The 18,208-nt window shown below is 39.1% G+C and overlaps 1 protein-coding gene across 1 annotated transcript in view; it reads right to left on the bottom strand.

The window, feature by feature from the left end:
- The window catches only part of GBE1 (1,4-alpha-glucan branching enzyme 1), a 361,817-nt gene that overhangs the window by 79,675 nt on the left and 263,934 nt on the right, over positions 1–18,208 (bottom strand). Inside the window, exon 12 of the mRNA XM_081087408.1 lies at positions 16,030–16,201. Within this exon, the coding sequence (XP_080943534.1) occupies positions 16,030–16,201 (172 nt within the window). The remainder of the gene's footprint in view (positions 1–16,029; positions 16,202–18,208) is intronic.

The following is an 18,208-nucleotide window of genomic DNA, read 5'->3' as shown; positions in this document are numbered from 1 at the left end:
TGTGTAATAGCATGCTATTAAGCCTCCAAGTGTTTGATTTTTGTTTTTGTTTTTATTGTAGTTGATTTAAAATCCAACACCCCTTCTTGATAAAAACTCTTAGCAAAGTGGGACTAGAGGGAATCATACCTCAACATAATAAAAACCTTATATGACAAACCTACAGCCAAAACCATACTCAATGGGCAAAAACTAAAATGACTTCCCCTAAGAACAGGAACAAGACAGGGATGCCCACTTTCACCACTCCTGTTTGACGTAGTACTGGAAGAACTAGCCACAGCGATCAGACAAGAAAAAGAAATAAAAGGCATCCAAGTTGGAAAAGAAGAAGTAAAACTGTCATTATTTGCAGATGACATATTGTTAAAGACTCCATTAAAAAACTACTAGACTTAAATGAATTCAACAATGTAGTAGGACACAAAATTAACAGCCAGAAATCTGTGGCCTTTTTATACACCAATAATGAACTCACAGAAAGAGAAACTAAAAAAAAATAAATAAATAAATAAATAAAAAATCCCATTTATCATTGCAACAAAAAAATTAAGATACCTAGGAATAAACTTAACAAAGGAGGTAAAAGACCTGTACTCAGAAAACTATAAGATGTTGAACAAAAAAGTGATAGAGGAAGACATAAACAGATGGAAGAATATGCCATGTTCATGGTTTGGTAGAATCAACATCATTAAAATGTCCATATTACCCAAAGCAATATAAAGTTCAATGCAATCCCCATTAAAATACCAATGGCATATTTCATTGACCTAGAACAAACTCTCCAAAATCTCATATGGAATAAAAAAGATCCCAAATAGCCACAGCAATCCTGAGAAAGAAGAACAAAGTAAGAGGGATCACTATATCAGATATAAAGCTATATTACAAAGCCACTATTCTCAAAGCTGCCGGATACTGGCACAAGAACAGACATATAAACCAATGGAACAGAACAGAGAACCCAAAATTCGACCTAAGCCATTATGCTCAATTAATATTTGACAAAGGAGGCAAGAGCATACAATTGAGTCAAGACAGTCTCTTCAATAAATGATGTTGGGAAAATTGGACAGATACATGCAAAACAATGAAACTAGACCACCAACTTACAACATACAAAAAAATAAACTGAAAATGGATAAAGGACTTAAACGTAAGATGGGAAACCATAAAAATCTTAGAAGAAGCCATAGGCAGCAAAATATCAGACATATGTCATAGCAATATCTTTACAGATACAGCTCTTAGGACAATGGAAACTAAGGATAAAATAAACAAATGGGACTACATCAAAATAAAAAGCTTGTGCACAACAAAGAAACCATCAACAAAACAACAAGAGAGCCCACTGCAAGGGAGAACATGTTTGCCAATGTTATATTCGATAAGCGTTTAATCTCCAAAATTTATAGGGAACTCATACAACTGAACAAAAGGAAGATAAACAATCCAATAAAAAATGGGCAAAGGACCTAAATAAACCCCTTTTGAAATTAGACATACAGAAGGCCAAGAGACATATAAAATCTTGCTCAAAGTCACTAATCATCCAAGAGATGCAAATCAAAACAACAATGAGGTACCATCTCACACCTGTCAGAATGGCTATCATCAACAAATCAACAAATGACAAGTGCTGGCAAGGATGTATAGAAAAAGGAACACTCGTGCACTGCTGGTAGGAACGTAGACTGATGCAGCCACTGTGGAAAATGATATGGAGTTTTCTCAAAAAATTAAAAATGGAACTCCCATTTGACTTAGTGTTCCCACTTCTAGAAATATATCACAAGAACTCAGAAATACCTATCAGAAAGAATATATGCACCCTTATGTTCATAGCAGCACAATTTACTAGTACAATAGCTAAGATTTGGTAACACCCTAAGTGCCCATCAGCAGATAAGTGGATCAATAAACTGTGGTATATCTACACAATGAAATACTACGCTGCTGTATAAAAAAAAAAAAAAAAAAAAAAGAACTCTTACTATTTGCAACAGCATGGATGGACCTGGAGAGCATTATGCTAAGCGGAATAAGTCAGTAGGAGAAAAATAAATATCACATGATCTCACTCATTTGTGAGATATAATGAATAACATTAAATGATCAACAAAAATAGACCCAGGGACACAGAAGCATCGAACAGACTGTCAAATTTTAGAGGGAAGGCAGAGAAGGGTGGGAAGGAGTGGGGGTAAGAAATCAACCAAAGGACTTGTATGCATGTATCCTATCTAATAAAAGAGAAACATGGTAATTAGCATACATCCACTACCCTTCCCATTGGCTAATCAGGGCGATATGCAAAGATGGCGACTGGCAGCCAGGCAGCTTGAAACTAACATGAGGCTTGCTTGCTTCAGTGACGGAGGAAACCAACATTCCCCGCCTGCCTTGCAGGCCTCTGAGCCTGCAGTTTGAAACATTTTAACAAATATAGAGATAAACAAAACCCCAGAAACCTGCTTTCAGGGAGCCAGGATCTCAGAGCTGGAGTTGATACAGTGTTTCAATTATAGAACACAAACAAACCAGATACCTGCTTTCAGCAGCAGAGGCCTCAGAGCTGGAGTCAGAGATAAAGCTGGCCCAGAATAAAAAAAAGAAAAGAAAAAAAAGGAGCAGTTGGGAGCTTCAGTCACCCGCCAGTCTGAAAATAGCCCTCAGCCCCTCACCCAGGCTGGCCAGGCACCCCAGTGGGGACCCCCACCCTGATCCAGGACACCCTTCAGGACAAACCACCTGGCCCCCACCCGTGCACCAGGCCTCTATCCTATATAGTAAAAGGGTAATATGCCTCCCAGCACCAGGATCAGCGGAGCCATGAGGCCTCCTGGCACCGGGATCAGCATAACAGGGGACAGCACCCAAACCCCCTGATCGTCCTGTGGCTCTGTGTGTGACACGGGGCGGGGCCACAACCTCCCTATCTGCCCTGCTCTTTTCATGACAGGAAATGTGCCCCAACCCCCTGATCAGCTCTGCTCTGTGCCTGATAGGGGGGAGCTCCCCAACCCCCTGATTGCCCTGCGGCTCTGTGTGTGACAGAGGGTGGGGCAACAATCTCCCTATCTGCCCTGTTTTGTTTGTGATAGGGGAAGACGCCCCAACCCCCTGATCAGCCCTGCTCTTTGCCTGATAGGGGGGAGCTCCCCAACACCCTGATCGCCCTGCGGCTCTGTGTGTGACAGCGTGCAGCACCCCAACCCCCTGATCGGCCCTGCTCTGTGTGTGACAGGGTGCGGTGCCCCAACTCCCCCCTCCCCCCAAGAGCCTTGCTCTGTGTGTGACGGGGTAGAGCCATAACCTCCCCATCGGACCTGCCCTGAGTGTGAGAGTGGCAGCGCCCCAACCCCGATTGGCCCTGCTCTGTGGGTGATAGAGGGCAGCGCCCCAAACACCTGATTCGCCCTGCTCTATGTGTGACAGGGGGTAGTGCCCCAACTCCCCTATCGGCCCTACTCTGTGAGTGACAGGGGGGAGCTCCCCAACCCTCTGATTGACCCTGCTCTGTGCATGACAGGGTACGGAGCCCCAACCCCCCTGAAGGGTCCTCCTCTGTGCGTGACAGGGGCCAGAGCCCCAACCCCTTGATTGGCCCTGCTCTGTGCGTGACAGGGGGTGGCGCCACAACCTCCCCATCGACCCTGCCTTGAGTGTGACAGGGGACGGTGCCCCAACCCCCCAATTGGCCCTACCCTGAGCGTGACTGAGGGTGGCATCGCAACCTCCCAATCTGCCCTGCTCTGTGCATGACAGGGGGCAGCGCCCCAACTCCCCAATCAGCCCTGCTCTGAGCCCGACCAGGGGCTGCACCTAGGGATTGGGCCTGCCCTCTGCCACCCGGGAGCAGGCCTAAGCCAGCAGGTCATTATCTCCCGAGGCGTCCCAGACTGCGAGAGGGCTGAGGGACCCCCCTCCCCGCTGAGTGCACAAATTTTTGTGCACCGGGCCTCTAGTATAAGTATAACCAATGGACACAGAGAGCAGAAGTGTGAGGACATCGCTGGGGGATGGGAGTGGCTGGGGAGAGGTCAATAGGGGAAAAAGGAGACATACGTAATACTTTAAACAATAAAGAATTTAAATTAAGAGAAATCACTTGGTGGGACTTTTTAATACTTCTAGTGCCAGATCCTCAGGCTCAACAGCTCCAGTTACAATGGCTGGTGTAGGGCTCAGGCTTCAGTATTTTAAAGCTCTCCAAGTAATTGCAAGGCTTCCTTAACTCTTAGCACAATGCCATGCTCATGGTATGTTCTCATTAAATGCCAGTTAAAATTGGTTATCAGTGTGCTGTAAATCAAATCAGGGCCATTACTTTTAAATCTACACCATTTAAAATAGATATCAGTTGTGTCTCTGAGCATTTTCACAGGGCTTCAAGCCATTTACAACTGCTCCTATTGAGAATTCTGCAGTTTTTCACAGCTCGGTTTTATAGACTTCTCCTAGTCATGCTACATTCAGTAAACCTGCCTCAACAAGCTAAGAGAAAAATGCCAAAAATTAGCACTCCAGCTGCTCTGGAGAATGTATTTTGTCTTCCTATAACTTCTTCAATTCCAGCACTTAGCAGGAAGACATTTAAAGTTTTATTGTATGTCTATCTATCAAAAAAAAAAAATAAAAGGAAAATTTGCAGGTTTGACACTAAACAATTACAGATGGAAGACTAAAGTAAGATCACACATTTACAATGAAGGACACTGTAGCTGTCACTAAATGCAGACTGACACTTGGGACAAAGTTTCCCCAACCTTCCCTGTGACTTTGGGAGGAATGTAGCGATTCATTAAAAAATGTTCCACAGAAATTCAAATGTCAAAAACACAATATAATCATATTGAGAAAATCCTTCAAAATTAGTAATGGAAATTTCATGGTACTGCTGAGAGAGAAAATTGCCAGTTTATAATTATGCCTCTTTCTCCACAGGTATCACTCATTACAGAAACTAGAATAACATCATGGTAATGAGGTTCCTAAACAAGAGAGCAGTGAAACATATGTACACATATTGATGACCCACACTGTGAATAAAAAAATAGTTTTCTCTCTATTGTCATGCTTTTAGTTTATCAGTAGAGTAAACAATATAAGAAAAGGCTGCTGATTTAAATTTTATTTATTAATAAAAATATACTTGAAAATGCTTCTCAATACCAATCAGGAAAACTGCAGGAGAAGCCCCATTCCTATTGGCCTTACTTGCTATGGGAAATCTAAACCCAGGCTCCTCGTTCACCGACAGTTGGACTTAACACATGCTGTCCTATCCCATCTGCCCTTCTCTTTCTCCCACACCCTTTTCCTGTGCCCTCTTCAATTATGTCCTACTAGTGGCCCGGTGCATGGATTCATGCACATTGAAAGGAAATTAATTAGAAGGTGGCCGGCGGGGTGGGACTGGGCAAGACAGGCCAGACACGCCCTGAAGCCAACCTCCCGAGGTCTCTCCAACCTCCTGAGGTCCCTCCAACCTCCTGAGGTCCCTCCCTGGCCGGCTGCAACAGGGGTGGCACTGTAGCTCGAAGGGCATCTGCAGTCACCACAGCGTGGCAGTAAACCAGATTCGGGGCCGACAGTGCCCCAGCAACATAACCCACGGCTGAAGGTGGGATCACGTGGCCCTGAGAGGATTCAGGCTCCCTCCTCGCTGGTTCTGGGGGCATCACCTGAGAACCGCTGCTGTCAAGTCACAGTAGCTTGGCAGCCCCTGTGCTGAGTGTCTGCCCCCTGGTGGTCAGTGCACTTCATACCTACTGGCTGGTAGACTGGTTGCTTAGCCTTTTATATATATATAGATACCCCAAAAAAAGTGTGCTGTATCTTTTTTTAAAATATATTTTTATTGATTTCAGAGAGGAAGGGAGAGGAAAAGATAGAAACATCAATCATGATAGAGAATCACTGATTGGCTGCCTCCTGCATGCCCCCTACTGGGGATCAAGTCTGCAACCTGGACATGTGCCCTTGACTGGAATTGAACCTGGGACCTTTCAGTCCACAGGCCAATGCTTTATCCATTGAACCAAACCAGCTAGGGCATGTGCTGTATTTTTTACACCCTCTTGGAGTTCTCTCTTTACCTCCTACCATTAAGAATTACCTAGAAATATTTTTTTTTAAAATTCCAAGACCAATCACAATTTCTAGTATTTTTTATACCTCCTCAGGTCATTCCAATGTGTGATTTTGAGCACCAATGCTTTATCGGTTCTTTATCAGTTATTTCCTCAGACTTTCAAAATTCTTTTTTTTCTTTAGAGCAAATTCCCGGCAAAACTCCAAGCCTTGATCAACCGTGGCCTTATAGAAAAAATGTCACATAACCAAAAGGCTGTTTCAACTTATAGTATTGATTACAAATGTCAAAGGAACATTCAATATTACCTAGTTATCCTACTATGGTTCTCTAGTATTTTCACACATGGAAATGTCTATTTCATGCTTCCATTTTTTTTTCTCAAAGCCTCTTATTCCTTCCACTCTCTAAGAAGTCCTCATCTATCTATCTATCTATCTATCTATATATATATATATATATATATATATATATATATAAAAGGCTAAGTGACCATACGACCTTCCGGTACCTATAATGCACACTGACCACCAGGGGGCAGATGCTCAATGCAGGAGCTGCCAAGCTGCGGTGACTTGGCAGTGGCGGTTCTCGGATGACGCACCCCAAAACCAGAGAGGAGGGAGCCAGATTCCTTGCGGGACCATCCGATCCCACCTTCGGCTGTGGTTTATGTTGTTCCTGGGGCACTGTCGGCCTCGAATCTGGTTTACCGCACACGTGCATTTGTGTTCCACACCCTGTATGACAGCAGCTGTGCAGAGTGCCCTCTCACACTCTGGGACCCCTCGGGGATGTCAAAGAGCCGGTTTTGGCCCAATCCCCGCAGGTCAGGCAGAGGGACCCCACCTGCTGGAGTGACCCCGCTCATTCCACAGATGCCCTTCGAGCCACGGCACTGCCCCACATGGGGCCAGCTGGAGAGGGACTATGGGAGGTTGGCACTAGGGCGTGTCCAGCCCATCTAGCCCAGTCCTGCCCCATAGGCCACCACCTGGGGCCACCTGTATTAGTCCCTGCACCGGAGCCAGCCAGAAGACTTGAGTGTGAGTTTTCTTTCTTTTCCTTTTTTTTTTTTTTGCCCACTCACTCCGCAGATGCCCTTAGAGCCGTGGCACTGCCCCAGGAATTCTAACTAATTTCCTTTCAATGTGCAGGAATCCATGCACCAGGCCACTAGTTTAGGATATAAAAGCCATTGAGCATGAACTTCTTTGCCTTCACACAATCCACTCACAACCAACCTGTACCTGTATCCAGAAACTGACATGGAAACATTGAGTTTAACCTAAATAAATAAATAAATAAATAAATAAATAAATAAGCATACAAATCAATGAGTTCCATTGATTACAAATTATTTCTGACATTTCAGTTTATGCATTAACATCTGATGTCATAAGGAAAATATACGTGTTTTATGATTACAACACAAGTTTTTAGTTTTCTTTACCATCATGCTACATTATAGTAGTGACACAGTGCTAGTTTTGTTGATTTAACACTGCTAGTTCAGTATATTTTCAATGAGAAATTTAAATCATTTATGTTTTGAGATATACCCAGAGAGTTATAGGCAGCATTAAAATTTCAAATTGAATAAAGGTGTACTCATTTAGAAAATGTTCTTCTATGACTTTATAATACCCCAAGAGGAAGAAGAAAAATGACAACAGAGAAAGCAAAGCTTCTATTGCAAGTATACTTCTTACTTTAGTTCAAAGGCTTTCTGAACAAGTGGAATATAAACATGACAGCATTTAAAGTGACTCAGGTCACTCTGAATTTGAATCTCTTCTTATACGTAATGAAACTAAAGAATATGAAGTCAAATCAAGGGGGAAAACAAAAAACTTCCTTTAAAACAAAACTTGCAGCAAGCTCTCAATAAGAAGATTGTAGTCCTTCCAAAAAAACAACCACAAAAGTTGTTTTAAAAAGTTCTCTAAAAATTACTCGATAAGACACCTATCTGATTACATGAAAATAAAGAAAATATTTGGAGTCAACTGTCCAGTGTAACTTTCTCCTTACCATCATTGCCCGGACTAGGATAGGGTTACAAGGAGCTTTCTGAAAAGCCAGAAAATTTTTCACAAAAAGAGACTTGCAAATCAATGGTGACATTTTAATGTAGTTTATTTTTGAAATTCACATTTAAAATTATTATCATTATTTCCTTTTCAAATTTGTGACTAAATTTTTATCCTTTTGTTTGAATAGCTGATTATGTTCTACTCTGCCAATATTTTAAATTAGCAAGTGCTCAATACTTAGATTTCAGTTTATGTTTGTATGTGAATATTTTAAGTGAATTAAATATTTAGTTTCTTCTCTTTTTCCACAATTCTAAGCAGTCTTTAATAGAAACTATTGTCAATGCCACTATTTTGGTATTATATGGAACTTTTACTGCAGTATCAGTATTAGCGTTTTTGCCCCCTAGTAACTGTGATCACTGGGCACAGCGATCCATTTGCCTGCCTGCCCACACTTCTTACAGCAATTCTGTGGAGTCACATTATGTGACCACTCTCACTGCCTCAACTGACTGGATTAGGACAGTTTAACACTTCCATGGTGGCAGATAACCACCAGAAAACTGGGCAAAATATACCCCTATCCCTCACTTTCTTCTTTGAATAGCTTCAATAGTCTATCTGCACACAATTAACATATATTCACTGAGGTCACCCTATGTGTACAGCAGATATTTTTCATTTTATATTTACTTTTAACTATCGGTTAAGCATTCTTAAACAACCAATGCTTATAAGAAGTAGCCAAGGCATATCCATATAGATTATTAACCATTGTACATCATATTTTTTCTCATCTGTATCCTAATAAACCACAGCCATTTAACCATTATTATCAAGTCTTTCTTACTAAAGAGTTCATGATAGTTTAAAGTGGCTGAAAAAACCACATTTTTCATTAAACTTGCCAATCAATGAGTGATCTCTAAAATAATTCCCTTAGGTCTCAGTTTTTATCTTTATTTGAAGTTTAAGATTCCCAACTGACTTTAATCTCACACCATTTCTTCAGTTCTTCTCTGACTTAAACTTTTACTGATTTCATTGCATGGCTTTCTTATGCTATTCTAAGTGTGGCTGACTGAAACAGGTCCTAAATTTCACCAACAAGCTCCTAACCTAGTTTCTACATATTGACATGACATTCTCTGCTGATCTCCTTCACTGTATCTAGTGCACATACTAGAATTAAGGTACTTGTCTGTATTTCCTTTTGAATTTTGAGACCTTGAGGGCAAAACTATTTCTACTTTGGAATATCCACCACTTAGCAATATCTGGTACCTAGTAGATACATATAAATGTCAGAAGCATGAGAGAATTTTATAAATTGTTAAACCATATTTTAGAATGTGTTATTAATATATTAAATTTATAGTTTAAATTGAAACATAGCTCACTAATTTTTTAAACTGAACTTGCCTAAGTCCATCTGCATTCTCTCTCCCTATCTCTTAACTCTGTGCACAGGTATGCCAGAGAAACATCTTAAGTTTCATCCAATGCTTCCAGAGATTCCTGCATATCCATCATGTAATATGATACATCACAAATACTAACTGATCAATATGATATTGGTTCACCTTAGAAATAAAAAGAAATCAAGGCAACTCTCAGATCCTTCATACATGAAAGCTAACCAAGTAAGGTGTTTTCACAGCAACTTTCAGTAAATATCACTAAGAATGAAACACAAAAACAGTAATATTTACTCTTAGTGAGACTGCAGAAATGACTTAGTTTACCACATATAAACTGCAAAATGATATCTGACTTTTAATGAACAAGTATTACCTTTCTGATATTATAAAGAGAAATAAATTAAACATTTAAAAAAAAAACATTTAGGTTAAACAATGTACCATCAGACAAGATTCTAAAGAAACCCTTTTAGAGGGAATTGGAACATCAGCATTCAGGACTCATAAATTTAATGGGGCAACTAATGATATTAAAAACAGTAATAGTAAGTTTAATTTAAAATTAAACCTAAATAAAAGTTAAATATGATCGCTGTGCCTGGCAATACTCTTAACATTGCATATGTATTAAATCAAATCACCTTCCCACACTCCTTGGAGGCAGGCACCACTCCATTACCACCGAGCACATGAAGATACAAGTGATTAAACATCTTATCCAGGACACAGCTCAAAAGCTTGGATTCCCATTCAGATAGTTTTCTTAACCACTATGCTGTATCTTTTCCCTAAAACACATTCATTAATTATTAATATTATTAATATTCATTAATATCCACAGCTCATCTACATATTGATTGAAGAATGAATTTTCTCAAATTGGAAATCAGAAGCAAAAGACAACTAACCAGCTGCTGTCATTCCTAGTGTACAGAGTTAGTATTCCCCTTTGCCTCTCCTGGTTGTAGTTTTAGCAAATTGGGAATTGTAGCATCTACCTAGCATACCTTAGCACTCTTCTAACTTTCATCTCAGGCTTCTTTTGAACTAAGGCATAGTATAAAAAAGAAAGACAATGAAGATTAAGTAAGATGATGCACATGAAAATGTTTTAGAAAGTACACAATGCTATGCCAATATAAACTTTTATAGTCAGTGATATGAAAATATAAAAATAATTTAGCCATTCCTGCTTCCCTCTTCTATATTCAATTCTTGTATTTGACTACATGACAGAAGAACAGGAAATATAAATGCATTTATTCATTACCAATTAGCATAACTTAGCAAATCAAAAAGTTCATAGCAAATGTTCCTCTGCTTTAGCTAGAGTAAAATGTTTTTTTAAAGCTCAAAATTAGCAGTACATAAGACAAAAACAAACAAAACAAAACAGCCAAACTGGTATTATTCTGAGAAAATCCATTATTTACCTTAATGATTTTTGATAAAAGAACATATATTTAAATGCCTGCCAAATTTTTATAAACACGGTTTAATTAAAAAAATATAAAAATGTGTTGCCATTTTACTCCCTTTAACTCACCATTTCTTTATTAGAGGGAAATGAAATTAAAATTTCAGATAGTTAACAAGTTTAAAAATGTCTAAAACATGAGTAAACTATCAGGTTGCTCCTCAGTCTTGAAGAATTTCTTAATTTGATTTTTTAAAATATTAATTTCTTTATATACCACTTGAAAAAATTACTTTGCTTCAAACTACAACTGATAATTGCAGCTAATGAACTGCTGCTAAAAATATTACACACAGAATATATATATATATATATATATATATATATATATATATATATATTGCATATAAAAATATGCAAGCCTTGTGATGTGCTAATTATTGTGCTAGTTGCTACTACTTCATGAAGATATCATAGTGAATAAGACACTGATGACCTCTATTTTCACTGAGTTTTAATTTTATCAAGGGAATCATACACTGAATAGTTTTTCAAATGTAATTTTGCTAAGTGTCATGAAAGGTAATATACAGTGCTATAAAAATGTATAGTAGGAAAGCTAGCATGGTTTGAGGCTTTAGGAAAGGCCTGCGGAAGGACATGAGAGTTGCAAATAAAGGATGTGGTCAGGTAAGGGGGGGAGTGTTTGATTGGGATGATTCCAAGAGTGAGAACAGTAACATGTACAGAGTTCAGAGGTTGGTACATTCAATAACTGAAAGAAGGCTTCCTTGGCTCCAGCCAAGCCATCAATGTGGAAACCCACAGGGGGACTATTCACACGAGCCTTACAGGTCAGCTGGAAGGCACTGTAATCATTGAAGTCAGTAAGCTGAACAGAGACATGATCAGAAAAAGGAAAGGAAAAAAAAGATACATATTTAAAGTCATAATAGCTCATGGGGAAATATAAAATTTTATAAAACACATCAATAATCAGAATTAAAGGCATTTGTGCACAACAGGAAATATTTCACTTTCAGAGAACAAGAAAAATAGGTTTATTTGTGTTATGCTTATTAACTTGTGCAGTTATTCAGTGTCTGGTAAGTTAATGTTCAAGAAAAAATATTAATATTTATTATAATGTCCTATTTTTTATGTTAATGATTACTCATTTATTTCACCCCTTTGTATTCAGCATGTCTCTATTGAAATAAACCTACATTTCTATGAAAAAAAATAGAAATTACAGATTTTAAAGTTAGAGATATACAAGACTTACATAAGATATTGAGATTGAAGGAATTAAAAAAGGTGATATATTGGAGTTAAATATTAGAAGCCATTTATTTGGAGTACAAAAGAATAAATCTTCAAAGGATTGCTGAGTCCTATATAAAAAAATAGCCTCAACATTATATTTGGTATCACAAATATGGTTAATTTACAGACATTATAGAAAGAGATGCTTGAAATGTGTTTATTGATTGTGTTACTATTGAAAGTTCCATGAGAAGTTTCCAAAAGAGAACAGATATTTGACCTGCCCAAGTTGAATATATAGTTAATGTGATATTAATATAAACATTGCACAGAATTTATGAAGTTCCTGGACCCTCAGGGAAAATACTGACCAAGACTCAGGAAGTAGTTCTAGTTCTCATTGTGAACTTTCATCAGACCTTCCTTACGTGAAAGTTCTCAATATTAATTCACTAGGCCCACTCCGTCTGTCATCGGCAAACAGTTCTGCTTTAATCCGGTACTTGCCTGCTGGGAGGCCTACGACATGCTACAGGTCAGAATTACAACGAAGGAGGGCGGTCTCAGGAAAAGAACCTGCTGGCTACTTCAAACTATTGACACTCTCCACTCTAAGGTACAGGCTTCTGAATTTTAAATTGATCAAGGTAGTCACATATCTAATAGTTTTTCACAACTTCCAGAGTAAAGCAATAGACTGAGCCAGGATTTCTAGAATTTTCAGAAGCAATGAGCTTAATATAGGACTGATTGCAGTAACTCAGAGGTGTTATTTTAGTTTGGTTTTATTTGGAAAACTGTTGCAGTTTCTAAGTAAACCCCATAGCCCTTTTCATTATTATCTTACATTATCTACTGACTGTAACAACTTTGCAGACTCTGCTTTTGTAAATGAAATATAACATTAAAAATCTCTCATTAACCCCCAGTTCTCCTTGCTTTATATGGAGACATCGTTATTTGCATAGGTTATTTTTATCAGAATATAATTGAATAAAACCATTGTGTAACTAAGGCCTTGCTGGAAAGGCCATATTTATGAGTGATGCTCATTGTGTCAGGGAGAACCAGTTACTTTTAAGGATACAATGCCTGCTAATTCCCTCAGGAAATGTGGTCAGGTGCTTGGCTGGCACGGTGCAGTCTCACAGGTCAGAACGGATACCTCCTGGCAGGTTAGGGAAATTAATAAGTTCTGATGATCCTGAGAGAAGAGGAATGTGCCCAGAGGTATAGACATGCAGGTAAAATTTAGTGTAGGGTTTATAGGGCTTCGCTTTCTAACCAAAAGCTAACAAAAAAATAGAAGTGTTTTATTTTTATTTTCTCCCGATTCAACACATCTTTATTGAAAGCATGCTCTGGACAGGGTGCAGGTCCTGGGCATACAATGATGAATTAAACAGTTAAAGCCCCTAGTTTCATGAGCTTAGTGGAGGAGTGAGACAACAAATGCATAAGCTAACATGAACATCTAATTACATGCAAGAATTAAACAGAACAATGTAATAAGGGATAGCTAGAATGCTACTTAAATGTACATGAACTGTTGAGTGCAACTGCATGTATGATTAAAAATAGGACATACTCTGAGACTCCTCTCTGGTGGAGAAGAGAAGGAATTTTTGTGCTTGCCTATACACATGACTGGTTAAAAACATGGTCATTTGTGTTCAGGGCCTGAGGATTTAGTAATTGAATGAGATAGGAAGATAAGAAAGGGAAGGAAGTATCAATCTTTGTTTTTTTCTAAGACCAAAATGAATTTTATTTTCTTACCCAGAGGGTGAAAGAAGAATGTAGGAGTGGGGGTGGTAGACTTGAAGGTCAGGCCTACCACATGACAGCTATTTGATAAATGTCAGTTTCACTTCTCTTAAGTTCCCTCTAGGAATCAGTCTTACAAAAACACTAACATTCATTCTCCAGCATTTTTTATAAGCGTAGCCTCATCAAAATAGAAACTTCTAAAAGTCCAATCTGAGATTTTTTATAAAATCTTCCAGGAAGAAATTAGTTAATTTGAAGCACTTGGGTTTTTATTATAGAAAAGTAAGTCAGCTTCCTATATGCATTTACCAATCTGTCTCTCTCTCTAGCTGGCAAAATCTCCTAAAATTCAAATGTTCAAATGGACATTGTTAACCAAATAGAAGAGAAAACTATATTAGTTGATTTACATATTTTATCAGTCAAGAACCTTCAGACAATAATGAACTTTGAATACTCATATTTTTAAAAAACAGATTTTGCCCATCATAATATCCTGGGCCATGGCTTTCACATTTATAATAAAATACACTGGTATACAATTACCTCAAAGAAACCCATATAAACCCTAATATGCAAATCGACCAAACCTAGGAACGACTGGTCATTATGACACGCTCTGACCACCAGGGGGAAGATACTCAACACAGGAGCTGCCCCCTGGTGGTCAGTGTGCTCGCTCCCACAGGGGGAGCGCTGCTCAGCCAGAAGCCGGGCTCATGGCTGGCAAGCACAGCAGTGGTGGCAGGAGCCTCTCCCGCCTCTGCTGCAGGTGGGTGGTAAGCAGTGAGAGGTCCCGGACTGTCAGAGGGATGACTGACTGCTGGGTTAGGCCTGATGCCCAGGGAGATTGGACCTAAGCTGGCAGGGGGACATCCCCCGAAGGGTCCCGGACTGTGAGAGGGTGCAGGCCAGGCTGAGGGACCCCTCCTCCATACACGAATTTCGTGCACTGGGCCTCTATTCCTATATAATAAAAGCCAAATATGCTAAGTGGTCGACGGTTCATTCAACCATTCGACCAATTGCTATGACATGCACTGAACACCAGGTGGCAGAAACTCTGACCAGTAAGTTAGTTTGCTGCTGGGGGCTGGCCAATCTGCACTGGGCAAGATGGGCCAGACACACCCTGGAGCCCTCCTGCAGCCCCTCCTCAGCCCTGATCGTGCACCAGTGGGATCCCTCAGCCTGGCCTGTGACCTCTTGCAATCTGGGACCCCTTGGGGGATGTTACAGAGACAGTTTGGCCCAATCCCCACAGGCCAGGCCAAGGTACGCCCCCGGTGCATGAATCTATGCACTGGGCCTCTAGTATTAGAATAATATGTTATGACATGACAAATATATCTACTTTAAAAATAATTCACTCCACTTGTCAATAACCCTATATAATAAAAGGCTAATATGCAAATTGCCACCACGGGCAGGAGTTCGACCGACCAGGAGTTAGACCTGAACTGACCACTCGGGGCTGGCACGGAACATGGTGGGCGTCAGTGACGTGGCGCTGGCAGCAGGTGGCAGTGGAGGTGCTGCCAGCCCCGATGGGCCCCAACGAGAGCGGGACTGCAGTGGGATGGTGGAGCAAGTGAGTGGGCGGTGCCAGGCCAAGGAGGGTTTGAAGGAAGGCCCAGGCTAGCAGCAGTGGCAGGCAGCCAGGGGAAGGGAGGCCCCTGCTGGGGGCTGTGGCAGGCTGTCGGTGGAAGAGAGGCCCCAGCCAGCAGCTGGCAACCACTTGAGACCCTACCCGTGCATGAATTTCATGCACTGAGCCTCTAGTATTAAATAAAATACCAGCTATTACACTACTTTTACATCATGTATTAGTTATAACAGTCTTACAGCAATTTAATGTTTGCACTTTACACATGACAGAATATTAAAGATATAAAGTTATAATTTTCTACTTTAAACCTAAACAGCCAAAGCAATATATTCTGCATGACTTATGGACATGTAGCATTAGGTATCATTTAAAACACAGATTGGATTATGTGTTCAATTCATACTTACCCATAAAGTTGAGATAGCCTTCTCCGCCAAGGGCATGAGTAATGAGTCGAATCATTTTATGAAGCTGTATTCCACGATCAATAACTGGAGTAAAAGGGGTCAGAACACTCATGTTGGTATACATTTCAGCATCCATCAACCAAAATGCCAGTGTCTTATCCCCAACAAGTGCCTGCAGAAGTAAAAGTCACTGAGGTGAATGCAAGGAATAGGAAGGAAGCAGCTATGATATACAGCAGAATCGCACAGGATGAACAACAATGGAGGAGAGGTATGTGAATTAGCATCAATGTAACGCATATGCCAATAATTACTTTCAGTGCTAAAGATGAGCCAGTAAAACTTGTTAGAAATCAACACGTGTTTTCAGGACTGATTTGATTTTTTAAAAACAGTTTGGTGAAAAATTCATGATCAGCTGCCTATTATAACTGAGCAGATGCTTCAAATTTTCTAACATTGGAATATTTAATATAATGTTGAGAATTTAAAATAGCTTGCATACCATGAATTTATTTATTTTGAAAGAATGTAAGTTTCTAAAAATATTAATTTGTTTGTATGTATATGCAAGTATATGTATTTATATATGTATATTACTTATATATAATATGTATATAAACATAGTACAATGGACTCTCCTCCCCTTCAGCAGAGGTTTGACAATTTTTTCTTAAAATGTAAAATTTGCTTCCACACTGTATTTGTCATTTAATCTAAATTTTTTTTGTTTTGCATGAAAATACAATAATTGATAAATAGGGCAGGTTACTCAGAAACACCCTGAGTAGAAGAGAGGCCTCATAACAACATGAATTATTCATGGTTAAAAACAGCTAACTAATGCAAAATTTTTTATTGACAAAAAATAATATGTGTATGGTGGAATACATAATAGAGATTAAACCATTACCTCATTACCCTATTACAATTATTTTCAGTTTTAAAAAAAAATTTTGACTTACAAACCTGTTATACTCTGTAATCTATTTTGAATTAAAATGACTTGTCTTTAAAATATACTGTTCCAAGAGTACTACTCATTCCATTGGTCTTGTCCTTATGCCGTGGGCCAAGAATGAATTGGCTCAGAATATGGTTCTTGCCACAAGAATTCTCAAAGTTTGATTAGATGGTAATTGTCATTTGTGTTATGTGAGTTCAAATTATTTTGCAACCTCTTTGTTCTCTGACTTCTAGGTAAATATTTTAAATCTAAACATATAAATAATGTGAACTGTTATGTACTGAATTGAGCCTATACCCCCTGCTTCCCAAAAAATTCAAGGTGAAGTCCCAATCACCAACGTGATTATATTTGGAGACAGGGTAAAGCAGTAATCAGGACTAAATGAGTCATAAGGGTGGGGTCCTAATCCAGTGAGTGGTGTCCTTATATGAAGAGGGAAAAAACGCCAGGGATAAATGTGCACAGAAAAAGACCACTTGAGGACTCAGAGAGAAAATGCCATCTGCAAACCTAGGAGAGAGGTCTCAGGAGAAACTAAACCTGCTGACACCTTGATCTTGCACTTCCAGCCTCCAGCACTATGAGAAATAGACTTGTTGTTTAAGCCACCCTGCCTGTGGTATTTTGTTGTGGCAGCCCTAGCAAACTAATACACATACTAATAAAATATAGCTTCAATCTGACATATAACAGAGCTCCATATGAGTGTAGTTTGAAAATAGGCTCTACTGCTAAAAAAAGTTTGAAAACAATGTATATAAGATATAAGTATATTTGTTAAATTGTGATTAGACAGCATTATTTCTTAAACAATTTCTCCTTTCCACTTGTTTTGAATTGTTTATATTTTTATGGATAACTGCTTATTTCTGTAATCTCTGATTCTGTTATGAAATCATTTTGATAAATTCTGTTATATTTTTACTATGATGTATACATTTCTATATTATTCATTTTATAAATATACAGGATGGGGTAAAAGTAGGTTTGTAATTGTTCTAATGGGAAATAATAGAGTAATTAATAAGTAATAATACAGGAATAAACTGTTTTACCCCTACTCACAACTGTAATTCTACTTTTGACCTACCCTGTATATTCATAATTTTTATTAGAGGTATTAGACATTTGCTTTTCGAAAGAACTAGGCAACTTGCATATTTTTATACATTCCTGACAATATGTAATACAAGGCAGAATTACCTGAAT

The sequence above is a fragment of the Myotis nattereri genome (assembly GCF_964212035.1).
Source record: "Myotis nattereri genome assembly, chromosome: 3".
NCBI classification, from domain to species: domain Eukaryota; kingdom Metazoa; phylum Chordata; class Mammalia; order Chiroptera; family Vespertilionidae; genus Myotis; species Myotis nattereri.
The sequence above is the reverse complement of the archived record's forward strand: the minus strand, read 5'-3'. Positions and strand labels throughout refer to the sequence as shown.